A 25,894-nucleotide genomic window follows, 5' to 3' on the forward strand; every position below is an offset into this window, starting at 1 on the left:
CCTCTAAACATCATCCTCATTTGAAGTAATCATAGCCTATTTTGCATACCCAAATGGAAAAGTAAATAACTGGTTAACTGTAAGCCCAAATTATATATACGATACATCATTTGAAATCTAACACCTTCTAATTTCTGAAAATATTAATTAAATTGGGTAAGTAAAACACAGCCTGAGCTGCAATATTCTAGAAAACAATATTACTTTTTCAACAGCACTAATAAAGACATGCTTGAGAATAGGCATGTCTCATTGTATTAGATCTGTTCTACATTATGTCAATCACAACTGCAGAAAACATCAGACCTCTAGCTACAACAGTTCCAGATCACCAGCGTCTCCAAATCTCTTCTATACATTTATAGACCTAAAATAAAATAATAATCTATAAATAATAGTGAAACTGGTGCTTTTTAAGCTAAAACAAGCCCCAGTTTCTTTTCTGATTTCAAAAACCGGACGTTATGTGGCAGTTTTCTCAACATGGAATATTTTTATTATAAATATTCTAGATTAGTTTTAATCTGTGGACCCTTATGGACAAATAGAGTATAAACAGTTGAAGATTGGATTTATAAAACTATGGAGGATAAAACGGCTTCAGGACGCCTTCAAAAGTATGTTGTTGTGGCTGCTTTGTAATTGGTTATATTTTGACATGCTGTTATATCTGTTAATTGTGTTTTGGTGTTCTCTGTATCCTTAAAACAAACTTTTTGGTTGAATTGTGGAGAATCTAAGCTTTCCCACGATTTCTAACATATCTATATTGGTAAACATTTTACTGGTGGAATTTTCCTGGATTTTGAGTTATTAGTTGTATAAAAAAGGTTGCAGGTGATCGGGTGTGTTTGGAGAGGATAAACATGGGAGAAATGGAATAAACATGATTCTAAAAAAAATACCAAACTTTCAATTTTCTTCTCTCAGTCAGAACTTCCAAAGTGAAGAGTATCATTGTAAATATAGTAGGATTGATGCTCAGAAAACAGGTTGGATGTTTGAATTTAGACATTATGATTTCATCACATGCGTGAAACAGGGACAGTATGGGAATCTGACCTTGTAGCCTTGGATGTCTCCATTTTGAGCATTTACAGGTGGAGGATCCCATGTGACGTCCAACTGGGTAGCCGTCGCCGACTGAATAGCAACATTCTGTGGTGGGGCTGTTGGGACTATCACAGCAAAATGGAAGTAAACAAGAATTAAAAGAGTTGGTTTTGCATTAGTGTAACAGAGAGAATGCAAATAGGAAAGTCTGTACTTATAACCTGAGGAAATGCGTAAAAGTATCAGTAAGAATATTTTTTTGTAAGTCATTGGTTTACAATTCTTGGATTGTTTAATCTTTCTGTAAAAGAAAGTCTAAAACAATTCCAGCTAAATGCATCTAGCTTATCACAGTCATATATCATGGAATCCTGTATCACTAGTGTTTGAGCTTTACCCATCTCCATATCATTGTGTTTAACTGTTTCTTAAACAGAAGGTGTTACACTGCAAAAACAATCTAGAAATAAGTAAAAATTTCTTAAATTAAGTGTATTTACCCTTAATTTGAGTAGGTAAATAAGATTATTTGCCAATGAAATTAGTATCTTTACTCTTAAAATAAGATAATTAGATAATATGAACTTAAAATAAGACATTGCAATAGTTTTTTTCTTATTTTAAATGTAAATTGTCTTGTTCCATTGGCAAAGTGTCTCACTTTTGTCTACTGGAAAAACGATCTAGAAATAACAAAAAATGTCTTAAATTAAGTGTATTTACCCTTAATGTGAGTAGGTAATTGAGATGGTTTGCCAATATAATGAGTATTTTTACTCTTAAAATAAGATAATTTGATAAAATGCACTTTAAATAAGACAATGAAATTGAGTTTTCTTATTTTAAGTGTAAATTGTCTTGTTCCATTGGCAAGATGTCTCTTTTACCTCCTCAATCCAAGAACAAATACACTAATTTTAAGAAAAAAAATAACTTATCTAGATTTTTATTTTTTCCAGTGTCCTCAGTTCGAGAAAAAATTCACTTATTTTAAGAAAAAATGACTAACTTAGATTTCGATTTTTTGCAGTGTACAGCTTCAAATACATAAATCCAAAGACTTAACTGGACCCAGAATTTTAACAAGGTACGATTCCATCCACAGATGTGTTATAATACCGTGCAAATCTCTTCTACTCACCAAAATAAGCAAACAGAGGCACACATACCTGCTTCCCCAACAAAAACCTCCTGGGGTGGGCTGCCTGGCCCCTCTCCCACAGCGTTGTACACACTCATGCGTATTTCATAGCGCTTGTGTTTACTGAGCTCTGCAGCAGAGAGAAACAGTTTCACATGTAAAATTTAAGAGGTTCAATCATCAGTTTGAGCTTTGGCCTAAATAAGTAGAAACTTTACTCATCAACCATGAAAACCTGTATTCTCCTACCTTCAACGGCAGCGAAACTCTGATTACATTTAAAAAAGGAGCCACGTTAAACTATTAAGAGATTAAAAAAAAAGATTTCCTGCTTTGATAACTTTACTTTGAGAACTGTGTTAAAAAAACAAAACATTTTACTTTGAAATTATAATCATAAATCTGTATATTTCAGAATAAAAGTACAAGATATTGAATAAGCATAACTTTGCTAGAAAATATGGTACCATTAGACATTCACATACCTTACATTGTACTTCATTTTATTATATTAAATAAAATTTGGTGTTCAGAAAGATGCTTTATTTATTTTATTCAAAACCTTTTTAAGTATAAAATATTTGCACTCATACAGTAGATCAATATCTTGTTGAGGCTCTTCTTGCAGCAGCAGCACATAAAGCCTGAAATATTGATGTGTCAACACTGCAAAAACGATCTAAAAATGAGCAAAAATGTACGGAATTAAGTGTATTTACCCTTAATTTGAGCAGGTAAATAAGATGATCTTCCAATGGAATGAGTATTTTCACTATTAAAATAAGATAATTAGATAATATGCACTTGTAATAAGACAATATAATTGTTTTTTCTTAAATTAAATGTATGTTGTCTTGTTCTATTAGCAAAGTGTCTCACTTACCTCCTTAATTCAAGAAAAAAACAAACTTATTTTAAGGAAAATATGATTTATTTATTTATTGATTGTCCTAATTCCAAGTCAATCCAAGTCCAATCCAAGGGACTCATAAGAAGGTTTGCTGGAAAAAATCGAAATCTAGATAAGTAATTTTTTCTTTAAATAACTGCATTTGTTCTTGAATTGAGGGGGTAAAAGAGACATTTTGCCAATGGAACAAGACAATTTAGATTTAAGAAAACAATTGCATTGTCTTATTTCAAGAGCATATTATCTAACTGTCTTATTTTAAGAGTAAAAATACTCATTCCATTGGCAAACTATCTAATTTACCTACTTAAAGTAAGGATAAATGCACTTAATTTAAGAAATGCTAACTTATTTCTAGAGCGTTTTTGCAGTGGCTGCACTGGAAAAAATTGCAATCTAGATAAGTCATTTTTTCTTAATATAAGTGCATACGTTCTTGAATCAAGGAGGTGAGACACTTTGCCAATGGAACAAGACAATTTACATTTAAAATAAGGAAAAAACAATTGCATTGTCTTATTTCAAGTGCATATTATATAATGATCTTATTTTTAGAGTAAAAAATCTCATTCCATTGGCATATCATCTTATTTACATACTCAAATTAAGTGGAAATGTTGACTTATTTCTAGATTGTTTTTTGCCATGTGCCTTTATTCCCTTGTCTCCACACTGCAAAAATTATCTAGAAATAAGTGAAAATGCCTTAAATTAACTGAATTTACTCTTAATTTGAGCAGAAAGATAAGACAGTTTGCCAATGGAATGAGTATTTTTATTCTTAGAATAAGTTAATTAGATAATATGCACTTGAAATAAGACAATGCAGTTGTTTTTTCTTATTTTAAGTGTAAATTGTCTCGTTTCATTGGCAAAATGTCTCACTTACCTCCTCAATTCAAGAAAAAAATGCATTTATTTTAAGAAAAAATGACTTAATTACATTTACATTTTTTTGCAGTGCAGATACGATGCTTTACGCTTTGGCCAGAAATGTTGGTTTGGTTTTCATCAAACCAGTATATTTAATTTAAACTGGTTGGACATTTTCTAAGAGCTACCTGATCCATTTCAACAGGGCTGCCTCGGCCTTTTAGTGAGGAAGGATTTCTCTCAAACCATCTGTTAACCATCTGGAAGGATCTCATATTTACCATAAGAGAAAACTGGAGCTATGCCTCAGTGATCATCGGTTTCTGGTCTGTTTACTATTTCTTACACTTCCAAAGACACAGAGACCACAGTTATTTTCAAGATGTTCAGTGTTGACAATACATATTTGGATCTTTCATTAAATTTGTACTTTTAACAGCCCTATTTCAGGGATTGGAGGATTTATTTTTTTCACTTCAGTTCTTGGCTTCTGTTCTGATACTAGCTGTCAACTATAAAAACGGAAAAAATAGCTGTATTCTATTAAAATTCAGTTTTGGATTCCTTTCAAGAAGAAGAGGAATCTCAAGGATAATCAGTTAAAATCAAAAGCACCTTCTCTCAATTCTAAGATGCATAATTATGCTTTTCATAAATGTAGAAAAATGTCCAGAATGTTTTATTTTTCTCAGTTTTTCCACAGTTTTAAAATAAGTCCTCATTGGTCATAGCTACAACTTTTTAATCAAACCGATTAAACTTTCAAAAACAACATATCCACAAGATAAATGAATTTATTTTATTGAAAAAAAATGTGTAGTGAATAAATAATTACTTTATACATTTCCACAATATACAAATAATGTGTTTATTTTGGGTTAAAATGCCAATGTTGATACTAAAGGATCCTTCTGGAAAAAATCAAAATCTTGATAAATCATTTTTTCTTAAAATAATCTTAAAATGTTCTTTGATTGAGTAGATAAAAGTGACATTTTGCCAATAGAACAAGACAATTTATTCTTAAAATAGGAAAACACAACTGCATTGTCTTATTTCAAGTGCATTTTATCTAATTATCTTATTTTAAGAGTAAAAATACTAATTCCATTGGCAAACTACCTGATTTACCTGCTCAAATTAAGGGTAAATACACTTAATTTAAGAAAGTTTTACTTATTTCTAAATCGTTTTTCCAGTGCAACAGAAATATTAGGTAAAAGTCACGTGAGACGGAGCTCAGGCATTGCCAGATTTTTTTCTTCTGATGTTACTTTCTCAGATGCAAGGCAAAAAAATAAAAACTCATAAAAAGAAGCAAAATGTGGCTGAATATCAACAAAGCTTTTAAGCTGTTTTTGGCATTGACTTAAGGAAGTAAAGAGGCTCACAAGGCATGAGAGGCAGTGTTGTGCATGAACACGTTCACTGAACACGTTCATATTTTTAGTGAACGGATCAGATTTGAAGTAATGAACGTGAATGAGAGCGACGTTCACTCTGAGAATAACGAGTGACACACACAGAGCGCGTTGGCGTTCAGTTGATAACGACACTTTTCATTGGATAACGTCGGGTTTTACTGCACTTATTGCGGCTAACAGCCTGACAGAGCAGCATGTCTACTGCTAGTACCAGTCTGCTCCATTCAGACACATAAGTAATCATTTTGGATCCAGATCTTTTCAGCAGAACCTGAATGTTCCTGTATGTTTCTAAAGTTCTGTGTAATTTAACTAAATAAAGGCTTCACTGCACATCCAGTATACCTTGACTGCATCCTGTATTTTCCATTTCTTTCTATATATTATCAATTACACATTTAAAGGGGGAATATGTGAAGGATTGTGGCTTTATTTACCAAATGAACTCCAACTGGTTCATTTATAGGTCTGTGAACCTGTTCATTTTTGAAAAAGTGAACTATGAACGTGAGCTAGTTCATTTCTATTTGTGTAACCTGAACTTTGAGGTTATTCTTTTAAACTATGAAATGACACAATAGTGATTAGAGGCAGGGTGGATATTTGTAATGCTAAACATTAGCATTCGCAGACCTAACGATTGGATGGCAAACAATAGGAAAGAGAGAGGGCGAGTGGGACAGCTCCACTCGCTGCCTGGGAGAAGTTCAGCATGTAGCTAACGCCTTACCAAATAAAGAGATAACAGAGTAAAACAGTCTTTGATCTGTGAAAAAGGGGAGTGGATATTTCTTGGGAGCGGCATACTTGTCAATGGATTCTCCATTTGCCTGATTTAAAACATTTTTTAAATCCACCACGGGTGTAGCAGCTTCAGTAGGGAGGCCCAGACGTCCCTCTCCCCAGCCACTTCGGCCAGCTCCTCCATTTGTTAAATGTTACGTTTATAAGTTTTATTCTATCTATGCTTCTTTTTCTATGTCTGCTTCTGTCTCCTTGAACCCCAGTGGGCCTCAGCAGATGGCCGCTCACACTGAGCCTGGTTCTGCTGGAGGTTTCTTCCTGTTCAAAGGGAGTTTTTCCTCTCCACTGTCGCTACAAGCATGCTTAGTGTGAGGGATTGCCTTCGATTCAATAAGTCGATGCAATCAACTGATTTTCCTTAGATAGAAAACTTTAAATCAATTTGACTGGATGATCTGGTTGAACTGGTAAGTGCTTTCAGATGACGTGTGTAATGAATTGGCGCTATAGAAATAAACTGAATTGAAAACCGAATTACTTCTTCAACAGAAGACTTGATTTTTCTTAGTTTTTTACATGAAAGTAAATTCTTGTTAGACACAAACTTACTGTCAAGCTCGTACTGACTGAGAGTCGGATCGCTGAGGTTCCGGATGGTGTAGGGGGCTGAGGAAAGAAAGAGAAACATTTAAAATAAACAGGTTTATGAAGACATGCATTCATTACAATTCCAAGCGCTTTCACCGCTGAGGAGACCAGTGCTGTTTTCATGAAACCCAACCTAAACAATCCTTGAGATCATGGCTGTAAATTAGCCCCAGAATGACTCAACAAGCGTCAAATTACAGGCTACGTTGCACAGAGCGGTGGAAACAGAGTGGCTCCTGAGTAAACCTAATAACAGCCTGCAGCTTATGAGCGCTGATCACAAGATGAAATGTTTTGCTGTGAAGTGTCAAGACCATTGGGGATACGACAGCAACAGAATGGGCCTGTGTGACAGTTTCCCTCTAATGGAAATAATGGTGCTGCTGACATAGAAATAATCAGCCAAGACAGAGTCTTATAATTGAAGTGTGGAGACTTCACCTTTTTAAAACTCATTTCGGTTTCTCTCTATTCTTGGTTGTTTTTTTTATCATTTTTGTTGCAGAGGGTCTCTTCTATTCAATCCTTAGAGTATGAAACATGTATTTTATTTTAAGGATAGTAACGTATGAAAATTGAACCTAAGATATCCTCATCATATCATCAATGAACCCATGATGCTTAGCATGTAAAACTAACCCCAATGCTTCTTAAATAATAAAGCAAATGTTTTTGGCACGTTGTTCCTTTGAAAAAAGAGCAGTAGAATCAAGGTTAAGATGGTGCTAAATTATAAAGGTACAGTAGCAGGCATTAAAAATGGCCCTTCCCAATTAAATGCCAGCCGAAAGGCAGCCTACTCTCCTGCAACTTCCAGCCAAATCCCATCCAACTTCCAGCCACTGGTCTTCTCCTGGGCGTGCATTTTTTACTCTTACTCCAGGCTTTCACTGAATTACAGGGTCTGACCAGGAGATGATGCTTCTCTTTAGATCTTAATGTCCACAAATCATGACAGAAAGAATATTTTAGTACAAAGATTGATGTTTAAAAAGGAATTGTAGGGGACCAGCCAAGGACCATCAAGCAAAGTGGGCCAATTTTGAATGGCTACTACTGTATAAAGAAATCCTAGACAAGTAATTGTTGCTCCTCTCATAATGGGAAAGGGTATAACACCACTGCTTTTTCTACCACTGGTGCCCAGAAAAAGTAATAAAACAAAATCCATCCAAGGTTGTACTGGTCCCAGTTAGCATGCTAAAAGTTAAGGTTGAAAAATAACTGTTTGACTGAAAGGAGTGAGAAAGAGTTTCTCTTTAAGTTAGGTTTGCAAAGTTGACATGAATGAACCAAAGAGAGTTTGGAACAATGTCCTTTTGACAAAAGAGTATGAAAAATAGCAGAATATGTTTTACACAAAATGAAAAGAAACATGTTTAAAGAAAACCAACACAGTTCATAATCACAACCAGCTACTGGCTGAAAGGCATGGCTAGGAAAGTGTGTTATTTTTTTTTTTTGTAACGGCACTAGTGCACTGGAAAAATGATGTAGAAATATGTAAAATTTCTTAAACTAAGTGTATTTATCCTTAATTTGAGTCAGTAAATGAGATATTTTGCCAATGGAATGAGTAGATTTACTCTTAAAATAAGATAATTAGATAAAATGCACTGGAAATGAGACGATGCAATTGTGTTTTCTTATTTTAAGTGTAAATTATTTTGTTCCATTGGCAAAATGTCTCTTTTACCTCCTCAATTCAAGGACAAATGTACTTATTTTAAGAAAAAATGACTTATCTAGATTTCGATTTTTTCCAGTGTGGCTCGTTTTTTTGACAGTAGGCTAACAGGAAAGGGGGAATGAGAGAGGGGGAGGACATGCAGCAAAGGATCACAGGTGGGGTTTGAACCCAGTGTCACTACTCGATCCGTCCCGGAAGCACGATCTGTCCTGCACATGCTCAAACAGATATACATGAAAAAACACAGTTGCTTTGTCTTATTTCAAGTGAATATTATCTAATTATCTTATTTTAAGAGTAAACATGCTAATCCCATTGGCAAACTATCTCATTTACCTACTCAAATTAAGGCAAAAAAAAATTAATTTAAGACATTTTTTTACTTATTTCTAGATCGTTTTTCCAGTGTGTGGTGGGATTTTAAAAAAAGTGGCATGAAAACAAATGTCTGCAAACTGCAATCAGAAATATATGAAAGAAGAGTGGAGAAAAATGATTCAACAATACGAAGGCTTGTGACACAAACCAGTTACGGAGAGTTATTGATGCTAAAAAGGGTTATAAATCTGCTGCTGCTCCCCTGTTTTTCACAGTTTTTTTTTAACTTACGTTGCGTTTATTTTCAATAAATCCAGACGGGATAAAATCTGATGTCAGTTTTTGCCTCCTGACATGTATGACCTCTGAGTTAAAAGCAGGGAGCCATTTCTTTAGCTGAACACATGTTTCTCCTCACCGTTCAGCTCGGCCCATGAGGACAGGCTGTTCAGTGTGTGAATGTAGTTTCGGAGACGGTCATACAGCAGCTCACGGTAGCGAATCCGAAATCCCAGTAAAATTCCATTGATCTTCTCCTCAGGAGGTGGCTAAGGGAAGAAAAAAAAAGAAGTTACTGCATAAACAGCTGATTTTACAGGGAAATATACCTTAATCAACACATGATGTATGTCTCTAAGGGATTAGCTTTTTAGGATAGAGAAAGATGGGGAAAAACCTCTCCTCGAAGACGGAGCACTTATCCACATGTTAAGTAATGCAGTGAAATCCCCCTTGGCTGAACATGAGAGAACGAGCCCAGAGGGAAAGGAAGAGAGATAAACAAACATCATTCTATCCTCATAATCTCTACAAGGGTTCATAAAAGTAAAACTGTCTGCGTGCCTCCTGTTTCCCGCTGTATGAGCCGTTAATTCAGCCAAGGAGGAGGGGTGTTTTTATATCACACAGTAAAACAGTCTGGATTCTGTAAGAACAGGCTTTCAACTCTCATGCTCTCTTATTAGAGTTAACTTTCTCAGACTTAAATGGCCTCTGCAGCCAACGAGAGGAGAAAAAAAAAAAAACAAACCAAGCAGAATCTGTTCTGCTGTCTGCTCTCACCTGCCAGCGGATCAGCACCGACGTGGTTGTGTGCGGCGTGACAGAGAGGATTGTCGGCGCTTCGTCTGGCGCTGAGGCAATAAAAGCGAGATAGATTAGCTAAATTGACTTGAAAATGCGCACTATTCAGCCAGCTAAATCTGTCCACAAGCTGTGCCATTCAGGGAGAGTAAACACACACAGGGGAGACAACGCAGGAGAAGGATTGACCGCCGAGTTACAAATGGCAGGGAGAGACGATCAGGAGAGATACATTTCTTTAGCTGGTGGCTATTGTTTAGCCCAGATTTAAAGACGGCTCCCCTGTCTCCAGGAACCACAGATGGCGCACACATTAATCAACCTCTGCTTTTGCCAGCAGGGTCCAAATCATGGCAAAAGGACTAATTCATGCAAACATTGAGCGACTAAAACTGAAATAGAACTAATTCTATCTTTTTCGACTCTTCTGTCTACCTCTCTGGTTAATCTAAAAGGAAACCATCAATAAGCTTATGTCACTTATGTCCTGTGCTTCTGATGTATGGAAGGAATTAACTTAAATATAATATTGATAAAAGTATTACACTGCAAACACAATCTAGAAATAAGAAGACATTTCTTAAATTAAGTGTATTTAGCCTTAATTTGAGTAGGTAAATAAGATAATCTGCCAATGGAATTAGATATTTTACTCTTAAAATAAGATAATTACACTGCAAAAATGATCTAGAAATAAGTAAAATTTTCTTAAATTAAGTGCATTCACTCTTAATTTGAGTAGGTAAATGAGATAGTTTGCCAATGGAATGAGTATTTTTACACTTAAAATAAGATAATTAGATAATATGAACTTGAAATAAGACAATGCAATTGTGTTTTCTTATTTTAAGTGTAAATTACCTTGTTCCATTGGCAAGATGTTTCTTTTACCTCCTCAATTCAAGAACAAATGCACTTATTTTAAGAAAAAAATGACTTATCTAGATTTAGATTTTTTGCAGTGTAGATAATATGCAGTTTAATTAATAACAATGTAATTTTGTTCTCATTTTAAATGTAAATTGTCTTATTCCATTGGAAAAGAATCTCACTTACCTCCTTAATTGAAGAAAAAATTCGCTTTTTTTAACGAAAACATGACTTATTTATATTTAGATTTTTTTCCTGTGTAAACACTGGAAAAATGATCTAGAAATAAGTAAAAATGTCCTAAATTAAGTGTATTTACCCTTAATTTGAGTAGGTAAATGAGATAGTTTGCCAATGGAATGAGTATTTTTACTCTGATAAATAAGATAATTAGATATTATGCACTTGAAATTAAACAACGCTATTCTGTTTTCTTATTTTCCCCTTCAGGATCTTCTTCCTCTGTTTGCTGTTTTGTAGATAATGGTGTAAAAAAAAAAAAAAAACTACAGGATTTAAATCCTGATTACAGCTGATAAAAGTATAATTCGAACCAACATGACCTTCCTCAAAACTATAATTGTACCCAATTTAATATAATAGATTCACTGTGATTCAGAACATTCTTTTTATTTTCCTCTGTTTTACACACCCACAGGTGTCTAACATCTACGGAGCCCCCTAGGGGACATGGGGAATTTTTTTTTTCTTTTGCGTTCCCTCGCAAAAGTATTGCGTTACCTCGCAAAACCTTTTGCGAAAGTTTTGCGTTCCCACGCACTGTATAATCACAGAGCTATTGATTAAAATAGGATGATTAATGCTTAATAATAACGAAAAAATTCTTAAAAAAAAGGTTTATTTTTCCAAACCAGCTGTTGTAGTGCGATCACCAAGAGCCCCTTGGTGTGTGTGGTGATTTTGGAGTCTCTGCACTTTATGGCAGTGGAGTTATTGATTTTTATTTGAAACGTTTTGCTGTTGTATTACCATTTGCAGACGGTCCCTAACCACTCGCCTGGCCGTTGCCTGTGCATAGAGATCAATGTAATACATCCAGCTTGGAGAATTGCTCGTTTTTCTCGAAAATAGCGCTTTTTGATTCTTGTAATACGTAGTCCGTGCTATCAGGACATGAAAGAGGCGCCATTTGTGTTTCAACAACGAGAGTTATTGATCCCGGAAGTCTGAATCTGTGAATATCTTTCTAACTTTACAGAAGTAAGGTTTTGCGTTCTCACGCAAAAGGTTTTGCGAGGTAATGCAAAATTTTGCGAGGTAACGCAATACTTTTGCGAGGGAACGCAAAAGAAAAAAAAAATCCCCATGTCCCCTAGTGGGCTCCGTAAACATCAGACTTGTAAATCCGAGAGATTAAATAAAACAAATGCTTACAACATAGCATTGTATAAAAATCATGGCACACCTAATATGAAGAATTTCAAGAAATTATAAAGAACTGAAATTAAAAGGATAACAAAGCAATTCATAATATTATGATTGATAAGAAAACAAGAAAGTTAGACTTTAAACTTAGCTAATAATGTTTAGATTTCACAGTCAAAAGCTGCTCTAAACAATTATGATTTAAATATAGATTTAAAACTATTGAGTTTAGTAGAGTTTGGTAGATTAGTAGAGAATAAGAACGTCTTACCAGTTTTAAATGTTTGGTTCTGGTTCTGGATTTGATGCAGTAGACCTGAAAGGTCTGGCTGTTGATTCATCTACAAACAGTATGTAATGTATTTTGTATTTTGAAGCTAAAGCATTCAATCATTTATAGACCAACAGAAAAAGGTTAAAGTGGAAGCACTTTAGAACTAGGCTGATGTTCTCTACTGTCTTAGTTCTAGTGAGGACGCTGGCAGCAGCATTCTGGATCAGCTGTCTGATCAAAGGATCTGGGATTCAATAGAAATGCACTGAGAGCCAACATCCATGTGGATCATCCATGTGGAATGAAGGAAAACTTTTCAGATAGTAAACCAGTGGCATAAATGATGCGATTCTGACAAGACATTTCTAAGGAAAGTATTGACATCTCCATGTATAGATAGATTTACTAATGCTGGGCAGAACATTAGCAGAAATGGACATAAATGCTGCCAGATCTTTTGTGTTTTCATACTGTTTTTAATTTTGCCACAAGAGATCCCTCCCCGCTGCTATAACTACCGGCAAACTGGGCACACCACAGAGAGCTGTAAATGCTTTAATTAAGTTGGAGGTTTCCATGTTCTTGGAAAGCAACTCTTCTGATTGTCTCCATCTGACAGAATAACTGAAAAAATAAATCTTCACTTTTATGAATACATATTTGAGCTGAAGACTTTGCTACTGTATCACTACTGTGGACCTGGGTGGACCTTTTGTCTTGCATATTGCTCTTTTTTTTCTATAATTCCACAAAAAACGGTCATGTCAAATATAAAAACAGCTAGGGTTGTCAAAAGTATCGATACCCAAAAAAGTATTGATACTGAAACGTTGTTTCCGGATACAATACTCATTTTCAAAAGTATCGATACAGTGCCACCACCAGTGGCACCTAAACAGTCATTCAGCTAAAGTGCAGAATAGAGGAAAATGCACTTTCTGAACACTGTGTGATTGAATAATGCTGTGCACTTTTCAGTTTCAGACTTTTTTTTTTGTAACAGGTGCAGCTGCTGAGAATTATTTTTGTTTCTTAACCGGTTTGGCTAGTGTCATTGTTATGTGTGCAAAGCATAGCCAAGTAAGGAAAACCTAATTTTAATTTTGTAAGTGTTTTATCAAGCTCGCTTAATACTCTGCACAGCATACAACCTCAAAATATTGTTCTTATTGTTTATTGTATTTATTTATTGTATTTTAATTATTAATCAAAATATTTCTGTTGAAATTTGGAGTTTTTATTCTTGTGGTATCGAAAATGGTATCGAGTATCGAATAATTTCCTTAGTATCGGTATCAAGTTGAAAAGTTTAGAATCGTGACAACCCTAAAAACAGCTAACTAAAAGTGTTGCATCGATACCAGTATCGGGAGGGGACCCGATCAAACACTAATATTGTAGTATCGGTATCGGCGAGTACCAACAAAAAGGGCACCGATACCAATTTGAGAACCAAAAGTTTCTTCTGCTATTGTCCCCCATTCCAGGTAGGCAATAAAAAGTTCTACTGGATTCACTTTGTTTTAGTCCTTTTCTTGCTTCACAAAGGTAGGCAGCAACTTTATAAAGCCATGATGGCAATTATTGTAAATCCAAGCAGTATGCAGTTCCTCACATATACACAAATCAATTTCAAACAGATGGTATCTGTATCGGCCGATACTGCACAGCCAGGTATCGGGTATCGGTATCGGGGCCAAAAAATTAACCTGACTCCGCCAGATGGATTTGCTCCGCACATCCATCTAGAAACCTTCCGTAGATGCAATTTTGGGAAGGGGCGAAAATACTGGTTAGCTGATTGGCCTATGTTGGTGATAGACCTGCCAAATAAACCAATCAGATCAACGAAGCATATGACGTACTAACAGAGCGACGACGAAGAGGAGCCAATTGATAGATCAAACTCTTGCCGAAACCAGTCGGGAGAAGAGCAAAAACATCTTTTCCTCTGAGAAAAGCCTCCAGAGCAGTGTTTTGCTCTTCTTTCAGTGAAGAAATACTCTGTAATTTCGATAAAACCTGCTCCATAACGCTAGTTTCATCGGCTGAAGCCGCCATGTTCTTTAGACAGAACTGTCGCGTTTCTCGTTGCGTCACACCTCAACCCGCCTCAAAGCCAACGCTGATTGGACGTTCGTTTGGTGAACGGCTCCAAATTTTCTTTAACGGAGAGTTTCTAGACTGATTAGCGAGTGAAATCTTGAAAGCTCACGAGATCAGGATGGTCTCACGAGGCTACCAAAAAATGGAATTGGCGCAACATTAATAGTAATCTATCTAATCTAGATAGATAGAATATTCTTTTTTGTTTCTGCATTTTTTATTTGATTTTTTTTTATTTTTTTCCTACTTGCTTTGATTCTGTTTTATTTTCCTATATTTTAATCATGTAAAGCACTTTGCATTGTCTTTGTACTGAATTGTGCTATACAAATAAATTTGCCTTGCCTTGCCTTGCCTTGCCTATGTTCTTTTTAGCTCGTGACTTTAGAATAAAACATTTATGAATATTTGAGGCTGCTGGTTGTTGGACCCATTTTCACTTTCAGTGACACATCGAATTTAGAATAGAATAGAAAATCTCTTTATTAGCCAACAATGGAAAAATTCTGCTAAACTTATAACTTGATAAATAGCTAAATCCACTGATATTTAAACACAACAAACATAATGAATTTATGTCTCACCATCCTGTAGAGTTGTGATAGCTTCACTCTCCTCACTGTACTCACTGTCCCCTATGTCGTTGGTAGCTTTTACTCTGAACTGATAGGAAGTAAAGGGTTTCAGCCTGAAAAGGAGAAGCAACAGGAAGTGGATCAGTCTGTAGTCAGAAATTACAGCACATTTTCCTGAGAAACAGCTTCACCAAGCAAAAACAAACACATAATGAGCCTTAATTTAAGCAAAAATGAAAGAAAGCTCAAACACAATATCATATTTCAAATTGTCAAGGTGATTAAAACTGTTTTGCTTCACAGTGTAATTGGATTTGATCTGCAATCTGTTGTAAAGCTGAAGGAACACGAGCAGATTTTCAGAAGACAGATGTTTAAAGTATTTCCATGCAAACAGAACAGAAAGAAAAACTAATTTCAGGGAAGGTCTTTAATTAGAAGTTGGAATCTGAGAATCGATCTCTACCCGGACACAATGTAGGACGTAGCCTCGTGGTTGACGGAGGCGGAGTGCACCGTCCAGTTGTTCTGGGGCAGCTCCTTCTGCTGCACGGTGTAGTAACGCACTGGGGAGAGCCCATCGCTGCCCGGCTCCCAGGAGAGCAGCACCTGACGGGCCTGGACATCCTTCTGAGGAACGATGGGGCGGCTGGTGGGCTGGGGACGAGCTGAAACCACCAGAGGCAGAAACTGAGGTGTGGACATTTTTCCATGGGGCATTTTCAAGTCCATTTACAGTAATAGGGTAAAAAAATCAATTCTTTGGAAAGGATTCGCTGTGTCATCTTCTTTATTTGTGCTAAAACAGGATCTTGACAGATTCAATTCAATTCAATTCAGTTTATTTATATAGCGCCATATTCACAACACATGTCATCTCAAGGCACTTTACAGTTCAACCAGATCATACAGTCAAATTGATACAAAGTTTTCTATCTAAGGAAAACCAGTTGATTGCATTGACTCATTGACTCAAATACAATCCCCCACACTAAGCATGCTTGTAGCGACAGTGGAGAGGAAAAACTCCCTTTTAACAGGAAGAAACCTCCAGCAGAACCAGGCTCAGTGTGAGCGGCCATCTGCCGAGGCCGACTGGGGTTCAAGGAGACAGAAACAGAGATACAAAAAGCAGCTGTAAAAGGCGGCCCCGTCCAGGAAACACACAGCCAGGGAGACGAGCTCCAAGGCAGCTCCCATGCCAGAGGACGAAGAGAGCACATCCACTCAGTCACGGCCAGAGAAACAGGACCACACTGGAAAACAGGCCGATCTCCAACATCTATAAACAAGGGTGTTGATGGAAGCAGCACAGCTGATGTTTCTTTCCAGGATGACGTCACAGCCAAACAGGAACAGACGAGGCAAAGCTACTCTGAGGAAAAGCAGAGAGAGCAGAAGGTTAGAGATTGAACTAACAGATTCTGCAGAATAGGAGAACAGAGAGAGAATGAAGCAGAATGATGAAATGGGGGTCCCTATGTCCTCCAAAAGTCTAAGCCTATAGCAGCATAACTATAGAGATAGCTCAGGATAACCTGAGCCACCCTAACTATAAGCTTTATCAAAAAGGAAAGTTTTAAGCCTAGCCTTAAAAGTAGACAGGGTGTCTGCCTCACGGACTAAAACTGGTAGTTGGTTCCACAGGAGAGGAGCCTGATAACTAAAAGATCTGCCTCCCATTCTACTTTTAGAAATTCTAGGAACCACTAGTAAACCTGCAGATTGAGAGCGAAGTGCTCTGTTAGGAACATAAGGAACAATCAGATCTCTGATATAAGATGGTGCTTGGCCATTTAAGGCTTTATATGTGAGAAGGAGGATTTTAAATTCTATTCTTGATTTAACAGGAAGCCAATGAAGAGAAGCCAGGATAGGCGAGATATGATCTCTCTTTTTAATTTTCATCAGAACCCTGGCTGCAGCATTTTGGATCAGCTGAAGGCTTTTAACTACAGTTTGTGGACTTCCTGATAGTAAAGAATTACAATAGTCCAGCCTTGAAGTAACAAATGCATGGACTAGTTTCTCAGCATCACCCCTGGACAGGATATTTCTAATTTTTGCAATGTTCCTCAGATGAAAGAAGGAAATTCTAGAAACCTCTTTGATATGGGATTTAAATGACAGGTCCTGATCAAAAATAACACCAAGATTTTTTACTTTATTATCTGAAATCAGTTTAATCCCATCCAAATGAAGTGACTGGCTAATCAGTTTCTTTTTCAGAGACTCTGGTCCAAAGACTATAACTTCTGTTTTATCTGCATTCAGAAGCAGAAAGTTAAGAGTCATCCAGGTTTTTATGTCTTCAAGACATGCCTGTAATCTATGTAATGGGTTAGCTTCATCTGGATTTATAGACAGATATAGCTGGGTATCATCAGCATAACAGTGGAAATTAATCCCATGCTGTCTAATAATTCTACCAATTGGGAGCATGTATAAAGTAAAGAGAATTGGTCCTAGCACTGATCCCTGTGGTACTCCACAGGTAACCTTTGAGCGTGTTGAAGATCTATCATTAACATGAACAAACTGAATTCGATCAGATAGATAAGATTTAAACCAGTCTAGTGCTGTTCCTTTAATTCCAACAAAATATTCAAGTCTTTCTAAAAGAATATTATGGTCAACTGTATCAAATGCAGCACTAAGATCCAACAGGACGAGCACAGATACAAGTCCATTATCTGAGGCCATGAGAATATCATTAGTGACTTTCACCAGAGCTGTTTCAGTGCTATGATGAGCTCTAAAGCCAGACTGAAACTCTTCAAAAAGTTCATTATGGTGTAAGTGATCGCAAACTTGTTTGGCAACTACTTTCTCAAGAATTTTGGATAAGAAAGGAAGATTGGATATAGGTCTATAATTGACCAAGTCATCTGGGTCAAGAGACGGTTTCTTAAGCAGAGGTTTAATTACAGCAACCTTAAAAGCTTTAGGTACATATCCCTGTAACAGAGATAGATTAATCACATCTAAAATGGAGGAGGAGATCAAAGGGAATACCTCCTTAAATAACCTGGTTGGAACTGGATCTAACATACAAGTTGAAGGCTTAGATGAAGACAATAATTTTGCTAATTCAGAGAGTTCAACTGGATCAAAGCAGTCTAAACCCGGTTCAGATTCCATGACTACCTCAGGTACAATCGCGGATAGAGGAGTGCTTATGATCTTATTTTTAATAAGATCAATCTTATTTATAAAGAATCCCATAAAATCATTGCTGCTAAGAGCAGGTGGAATGGACGGTTCAACAGAGCTATGGCTCTGGGTGAGTTTGGCAACTGTATTAAAAAGAAATCTAGGATTATTCTTATTCTCCTCTATTAATGAGGAGAAGTATGCTGCTCTTGCTTTACAAAGGGTCCTCTTATACAGCAGTAAACCATTTTTCCAGACTAGGAAGGACTCTCGCAGGCCTGTGGAGCGATATTTTCTCTCCAGTTTCCTAGCATTTTGCTTCAAAGTACGCAGCTCTGCATTAAACCAAGGAGCAAGCTTTCTATTTTTAACGGTTTTCATTTTCAAAGGAGCTGCGTTGTCTAAGGCAATACGCAGAGAACTAGCAACCCCATCAACAAAATCATCAACCTGTGAAGGGGAATAAGCTAAGCTTTTGCACTCTGCAGCACTGCTCAGTGACACAGAGGAGAGAGAAAGTGAAGCAGATTCTTTAAAATTTTTAACTGCACTATCTGATAAAGATCTACTAAAATTGAACCTTCTTTTGGGGGAGGAGAACTCTGTTAAAGTAATCCTGAAGGTTATTAGAAAGTGGTCAGAGAGGACAGGGTTGTGAGGACATACTGTTATTTCTTCACATTCTATGCCGTATGTCAGCACAAGATCCAAAGTATGAAGATGAGAATGCGTGGGACTATTCACATTTTGAACAAAGCCAACAGTGTCTAAGATAGCATTAAAGGCTGCTCTTAAGCTATCGCCTTCAATGTCAGCATGGATGTTAAAATCTCCCACTATGATGACCCTGTCAGTATTTAATACCAAATCAGAAAGGAACTCTGAAAACTCATCTAAAAATTCAGAGTAAGGACCTGGTGGACGATACAAAGTTACAAAAAGAAGAGATTTTCTTGCCTTGAAATTTGGATCAGGGAAATTAAGGGTTAAATGTTCAAAAGAGTTGTAGGTATTAATTGTTTTGGGAGTAATCAGTAAGTCAGACTGGAAGATTGTTGCTACTCCTCCTCCTCGCCCAGAACTTCTGGGGATGTGAAAATTTAAATAGCTTGAAGGAGTTGCCTCATTTATGCTCACATAATCCTCTTGCTGCAGCCAGGTTTCTGTAAGGCAAAACAAGTCAATGTGATTATCACAAATCAAGTCATTAACTAGTAGACTTTTAGAGGAAAGCGATCTTATGTTAAACAGACCGCATTTAATTGTTTTAACTTTTTCCCCAATTGGAGTTATTTTGATTTTAATTAGATTATCATGATTTACTCCTTTGGGAATCTTTGCTAATTTATTAGATTTTGGTCGTGGGCAAGACACTGTCTGGATGGAGTAAAGAGTGGGTAACAGTAGAGAAGCTGCAGAGATGTGTGTTAAACTACAACTCTGCTTCCTGGTCTGCACCCTGGGTGGTCAGGGTTTTGGAGGACTAATAAATGTGGCCAGATTCCTAGAAAGAAGAGCTGCACCATCCAAAGTGGGAAGGATGCCGTCTCTCCGAATCAGACCAGGCTTTCCCCAAAAGGATTGCCAATTATTAATGTAGCCCACGTTGTTTTCAGGACACCACCTAGACAACCAGCGGTTGAATGACGACATGCGGCTAAACATGTCATCACTGGTCAGATCAGGGAGGGGACCAGAGAAAATTACGGAGTCCGACATTTTTTTGGCAAACTTACACACCGAAGCAACACTAATTTTAGTGACCTCCGATCGGCGTAACCGGGTGTCATTACCACCAGCGTGAATAACAATCTTACTGTATTTAACCTTATCCTTAGCCAGTAGTTTCAGGTAGGATTTGATGTCGCCCGTTCTGGCCCCCGGCAAACATTTGACTATGGTCCCTGGTGTCTCTGGTGTCTCTAATGCCACGTTTCTGACTATGGAGCTGCCAATCACCAGAGTGGGCTTCTCAGTGGGTGTGTCACTGAGTGGGGAAAACCGGTTAGAAACGTGAACGGGTTGGTGGTGACCAGTGGGCAGAGATCCACGACTACGCTTTCTGCGTACAGTTACCCAATCGCCTGGCTGCTCAGGCACTTTTGGAGGACAGCTACGTGGGGGGCCTACTTTAACTCCTGGATGTTCAACAGCCTGAAGCCTGGATTCTAACTCTGACACCCTCGCCTCCAAAGCTACAAAAATACTACACTTATTACACATCCCATTATCACTAAAGGAGGCAGAGGAATAACTAAACATCTGACACAGAGAGCAGGAGAGAGGAGAGGAAGAAGGAAGAGTTGGAAAAGAGTCAAGGGAGGGAGAGAGAGAAGCCATAGCAATGCTAAGCTAGCGCTAGCCTAGGCTAGCTACTCCTTGCTATCAGAAATAAAACCGTGTGAAACTGACAAGTGCTCAGTAGAAAAGTGCAGCAGAAGGTGCTATGTTTTAAAGTAGTCAGTTAGAGTTACTTAGACACAGAGATATCACAGAGAAAATAACTTAACTTCAGATGGAGATCCTCTGAACAGCTGCACACTCAGTTAATCCAAACAGGAAGTGAACAGGTCCAAACAGGAAGCAGGAAGTGTAGTCAGTATCACACAAAGAATGATCAGATCTCTCCTTCACTAGTTTATTTTCAGCCCCTCGTCAACCTTTAACCTCACGTTGCCCATGTATAATAAAATAACTTTCATGCTTTTAGATGTTCTGATAAAGTATTGATTTGATCTAAAATGCCACAGCAATGATTTTAATCTAGAAATAAACTGATCCCATCAGGAAACTACACTGCAAAAAATCTAAATCTAGATAAGTCTTTTTTTTCTTAAAATAAGTGCATTTGTTCTTGAATTGAGTAGGTAAAAGAGCCATTTTGCCAATGGAACAAGACAATTTACACTTAAAATAAGAAAACACAATTTCATTGTCTTATTTCAGGTGCATTTTATCTAATTTTCTTATTTTAAGAGTAAAATTACTCATCCCATTGGCAAACTATCTCCTTTACCTACTCAAATTAAGGGTGAATACACTTAATTTAAGATATTTTTTACTTATTTTTAGATCGTTTTTGCAGTGTAGACTACACTGGAAAAAATTGAAATCTAGATAAGTCATTTTTTCTTAAAATAAGTACATTTGCTCTTGAATTGAGGAGATAAAAGAGACATTTTGCCAATAGAACAAGACAATTTACTCTAAAAATAAGAAAACACAATTGCATTGTCTTATTCAAAGTGCCTTTTATCTAAATATCTGATTTTAAGAGTAAAAATACTCATTCCACTGGCAAAATATCTCATTTAACTACTCAAATTAAGGGTAAATACACTTAATTTAACAAATTTTTACTTATTACTAGATCGTTTTTCCAGTGTACAAACTAAAAACCAATGATCCAACACTAGAAAAGGACATGGTCCCTCAAATTGTCACTCCTTAAAGGTGACTTAAAGGAGGATTTTCGCAAATTTTTTAAAAGACTCTCCACTTCAGTAAAAATGTGCGTGCAAGGGCATAAACCCATCTCTCCTCGTGCACGGTCTGTTTAAAAGTTGCTTTTCATCCCTTAGTCACTATATAGAGCAGGGACTCACCACAGACATACGCCTTAAAACGCGCATGTGCAGAAAAACATAGCAGACCGGATGAATATGTAGAACGGCCTTACATAAACATATCACCAGAATGATTGACAGTTAGGAGGACCACTTATTTAGATTATCCACCTGGATTAAATAAAAGATTGTCCTCTATACCTTCAATTTACAAATGAAACATATGTATTAGTACAGTTTGAAATAAGGAGTTTTGACTGCTGACTAACTGTCCAGTTGCTCCAGGATTGCTAAACACAAGGATGGTGACAATTAAAGCCCACATCCTGAATATGACCATAAAGATCAGCCTCCAGCTGTGGATCATTTCAGTGAGCGACAAACTCAGCAGTCTGTCCGATGTTTATGTGACCGCAACATTTAGAAAATGTCTTCCTGATCGTAAGTCATCGGCGTCGCCAGACCCCATTTACTGGGGCACGTGCCCCAGTATAAATGAGCTGTGCCCCAGTATAAATCTCATGAATATTTGCAACAGTATTACATTTTTTTAATGCATCAATTTAGATGATTCCAACGGGAGGAGACGTATATTTCTACTCAAATGCGCAGCAAGTGTGTTGGTAACTCCAAATTGAGGATGAATTAGCGCCCCCACGTCAGCGCATGTCACTGCATGAACTGCAGGTAAATTAACACGCTGCTCTCAGCTGTTTTGGATGGGACACTGTGCGGCCACGACGCATTTTTAGTTCTGGTAACGTTTCTTACCTGTCAGTTTTATTATTTTCCCAGTGAAACCACATGATTTATTTATAGGCTACTAACTGGAAATGACTGCATTGGTTTGTAGATGGATATCAGGAAATTCCTCACACGAAGCAGAGACAGGGAAGCAGTAAAACAAGATGAGAGAGGGAGGTAAGAGCCCGAGATGAATTAGTGATTTAAGCTAAGCAGTTACATTAGGGACGTTATAAGCAATATGATAGATATTTACATAATTATAAATTTGCGTTTTTTTATGTTTGCTGTAGAGAATGAGAATGAAGGTGCTGGAGTAGGAAAGGGAGGAGGAGGTGAGACTGACAGGCAAGAGGCAGGTGAAGGACAGGAGAGACAGGACCATGAAGGAGATGAGGATGCAACAACCAGCGTCCACAAACAAGAAGGGGACATTAGTGACTTAGGGGGAAAGCATGATGGTCCTACACAAGTGAAGTTGTCCCACCATCCCCAGGACAAATTTGGAGTAAAACAAACGTTCATTTAATTCAAAATGGTTTGAAAGCTTTTCCTGGTTAAAAAAGAAAGCCTTGTCATCAAGGATATGCAGTGTGTTTTCAACTTGCTCGATAACATCATGTTCCCCACACTAACGCAGATCATCCAGATCTCCATCACCATCCCAGTCTACAGCTGGAGGTGTGAAAGGTCATTCAGTGTGTTGAGAAGGATCCACACTTGGCTGAGGAGCACAATGGGACAAGATAGGCTCCATCATCTTGCTATTTTATCAGTTGAAAAGGAAGAACTTTCTAAGCTGAGTCACAAGTGATTGACCGCTTTGCAAAAATGATAAATAGGAGGTACACTTTAATGCTCAAAAAATAAAAGTAAACTTAGCTCAGGATGAGTTAAAATTTCCCCCGAACTAAAACTCTAAAACCTAGGAATTAATGATTACGTCAGAATGTGTATAAGGAAACTTTTTATTTGTCAAAGTTGTTGATGTCTTATTTTTTATAGCTGCAATGTTGAAAATGTTCATGTTTGTTAAAACAAATATGCTCTTATACTCATTAATATCTCAACTGGTAATTTTGGTAGGAATGTATCAGGGTGGGGCAGTGTGCTTGTCTGTATTTATGTATGGAAGGAGGGGCATATGCACTAGGGGGCCAGTGCCCCAGTAAAGCTTTGTGCCTAGCAACGCCCCTGTCGTAAGTCATTTTCTGGATTCTGGATTTTCATTATATGTCGTTTATAAATCTTCAAAACTGGAAGAAAAATATCCAGCTGAAGATAAAATCACTACACATAAGTTTCCCCTTTGATTTATTTACCTCAAATATATTCACTTTTTTAATATTTCAGTTTACTCAGCTTCCCTAACTCTTTTTTTTTTTCTGGGGTTTTCCATAGAAAATCTTTCTTCTATACATGGAATAAGAGGGATGTGTGAAGGAAACTTTACATTTCCTAAACAGTTTTGAGGAAACGGTGTAATAATGCCGTACATGTTTTGAAGGAAATAACTGGATGCGTCGGGCACATCTAATAAATCCCTTAAAGGCACAGACACTCTTTCATTAAGCACATCTGTTCAGTTGGAACAACAAAATAAAGTTCAGGGCCGCTTAGTGCAACTTTCTACAAGCTGAGACACAGATCTGTAACTGCTCTTTAACTGTTTCTTTTTATTAAATTTACCACACATTTAGCGGTTAATCAGGTAAATTTAGTCTTAATCGTTTAGGTCAGTGTAATCTGAAAGCAGCCCGTAGTCCTCGGTTACCTCTTTTCTCCGTTGTGACCACCAGAGCCTCGGCCGCGTCGCCCCAGCCCTTCCTGGTCTGTGCTGTGATGCGAAACACGTAGACAGATTCTGGTTTGAGGCTGGTGACGGTGTACTGGCGAGTGCTTGGGTTCAGGACGTCCACTGTGGCTGCGTTGCTGTTTGTAGAGTTCAGGTGGTAAGTGATCTGGTAGGCTGGGAAGAAGAAAAAGGCCAAGTAAGCTTAATATACATATTAGTCCTTCTTTTTTTCTTTAATAATAACAAGCTGCTGTCCCTGATGACACGATCCATTAGCATCTGTTGCCTGCCGCTTGATTTTATCTGACGGACTGTTAAATCAAAATCAAATTATCCAGCAGTTTTATAACAAATCAAAGTTTTACACAAAAATAATACGTTTCAAAGAGAGGTCAGCTCCGTTTTCAGCAATGTTGAACAATTATTTAAAAGAGCTAATTCCCCTTGTTGGATATCGGTTTTTCTGTTTAGTCAACAAAAGAATTATAACAAAAGAAAATATTTATAACATTATATTACCCACACTTTTAGGAAAAAAAACATTTCTAAGGAAAGGATTCTGAGTGTTACTAACCAAGGATGATGCCGTTCGGCTGCGCAGGCGACTGCCAAATCAGCCGGACAGACGTGGTCCGCACTTCAGGGAAGAGGATACCAACTGGAGGTCCTGGTACTGAAAGAGAACAGCAGACAACATATATATTTAAATATATGAATATTATGTGGAGGTGTGTAACTGTCAGCACAGAGACACAGATTTCTGGAACAATTTTGTGCTCTTTTATCATCATGGAAGATTTTCTGTCAGTTAAAGGTAAAAATCCAGTCATATTCAGAATTCAAACTTCTGAAACTACTTTAAATATTAAATTATTACATACTGTTTAATTAATGCTAAGTATTTTTAATTCAGAGTAATTTTCATGTGAATGTGCTTTACTTGAGGCATCCATGTTTGTCAAAGAACACTACTGCCACATACTGGTTTGTGACGTCACGGTGCGGTATCGGCTGTTGATCAAGTCCCAGTGCTGTATCTGGTGTTTGTCACAACGCGCTATTATCCAAGTCATCTTGAAAACATTCTTCTTCCAAATGTTGGCTACATATTACGGGTTTTTTCTCCGGCCACAAGTTCGATGGCAAATCCTCCCTCTTCAAGTTGGCGATCCAACGACCAACCCGTCCGTGGAGGATCAGGAATCAGAAAGGTGGAATAACTCTTTTTTTTTCACTTTTACCCGATGTATTCCAGCATCCAGCTGCCATGCACGTGGGCATTGTCAGTTTCACTATAGCTCTGGTGAATATCAATGGTGAAGTCCTCTGGAAATCTTCAATAATTGTTGTTGATTGCAGATGTGTCTAGTAGTTACCATTGATTTAGCTTGTAAAGCGGGGAGAATGGCGCTAGGCTTAACGCACCGTGACGTCACTGCTGGAAGATGGCAGGAGGGAGGGGTTAGTATATTTTGGCAAAAATGGCCGCTCCCGGACTCAGTGATCGCAAAGAAAATTATTGCTTTTTTTTTTTTACTGAT

The 25,894-nt window shown here is 37.3% G+C and overlaps 1 protein-coding gene across 4 annotated transcripts in view; it reads right to left on the minus strand.

Moving 5' to 3' along the window:
• sdk2b (sidekick cell adhesion molecule 2b) overlaps positions 1–25,894 on the minus strand; it is a 178,906-nt gene that overhangs the window by 65,797 nt on the left and 87,215 nt on the right. For all 4 annotated transcript variants that reach the window (XM_038296880.1, XM_038296878.1, XM_038296879.1 and 1 more), the window contains exons 24-32: positions 24,928–25,026; positions 24,333–24,527; positions 15,562–15,763; positions 15,105–15,208; positions 9,864–9,934; positions 9,220–9,349; positions 6,755–6,811; positions 2,223–2,324; positions 1,063–1,178 (exon numbers count right to left, since the gene is read on the minus strand). In XM_038296880.1, the coding sequence (XP_038152808.1) occupies positions 1,063–1,178; positions 2,223–2,324; positions 6,755–6,811; positions 9,220–9,349; positions 9,864–9,934; positions 15,105–15,208; positions 15,562–15,763; positions 24,333–24,527; positions 24,928–25,026 (1,076 nt within the window). The remainder of the gene's footprint in view (positions 1–1,062; positions 1,179–2,222; positions 2,325–6,754; positions 6,812–9,219; positions 9,350–9,863; positions 9,935–15,104; positions 15,209–15,561; positions 15,764–24,332; positions 24,528–24,927; positions 25,027–25,894) is intronic.

This window comes from Cyprinodon tularosa, unplaced genomic scaffold (genome assembly GCF_016077235.1).
Source record: "Cyprinodon tularosa strain WSP-4 unplaced genomic scaffold, ASM1607723v1 ctg38, whole genome shotgun sequence".
NCBI lineage: Eukaryota > Metazoa > Chordata > Actinopteri > Cyprinodontiformes > Cyprinodontidae > Cyprinodon > Cyprinodon tularosa.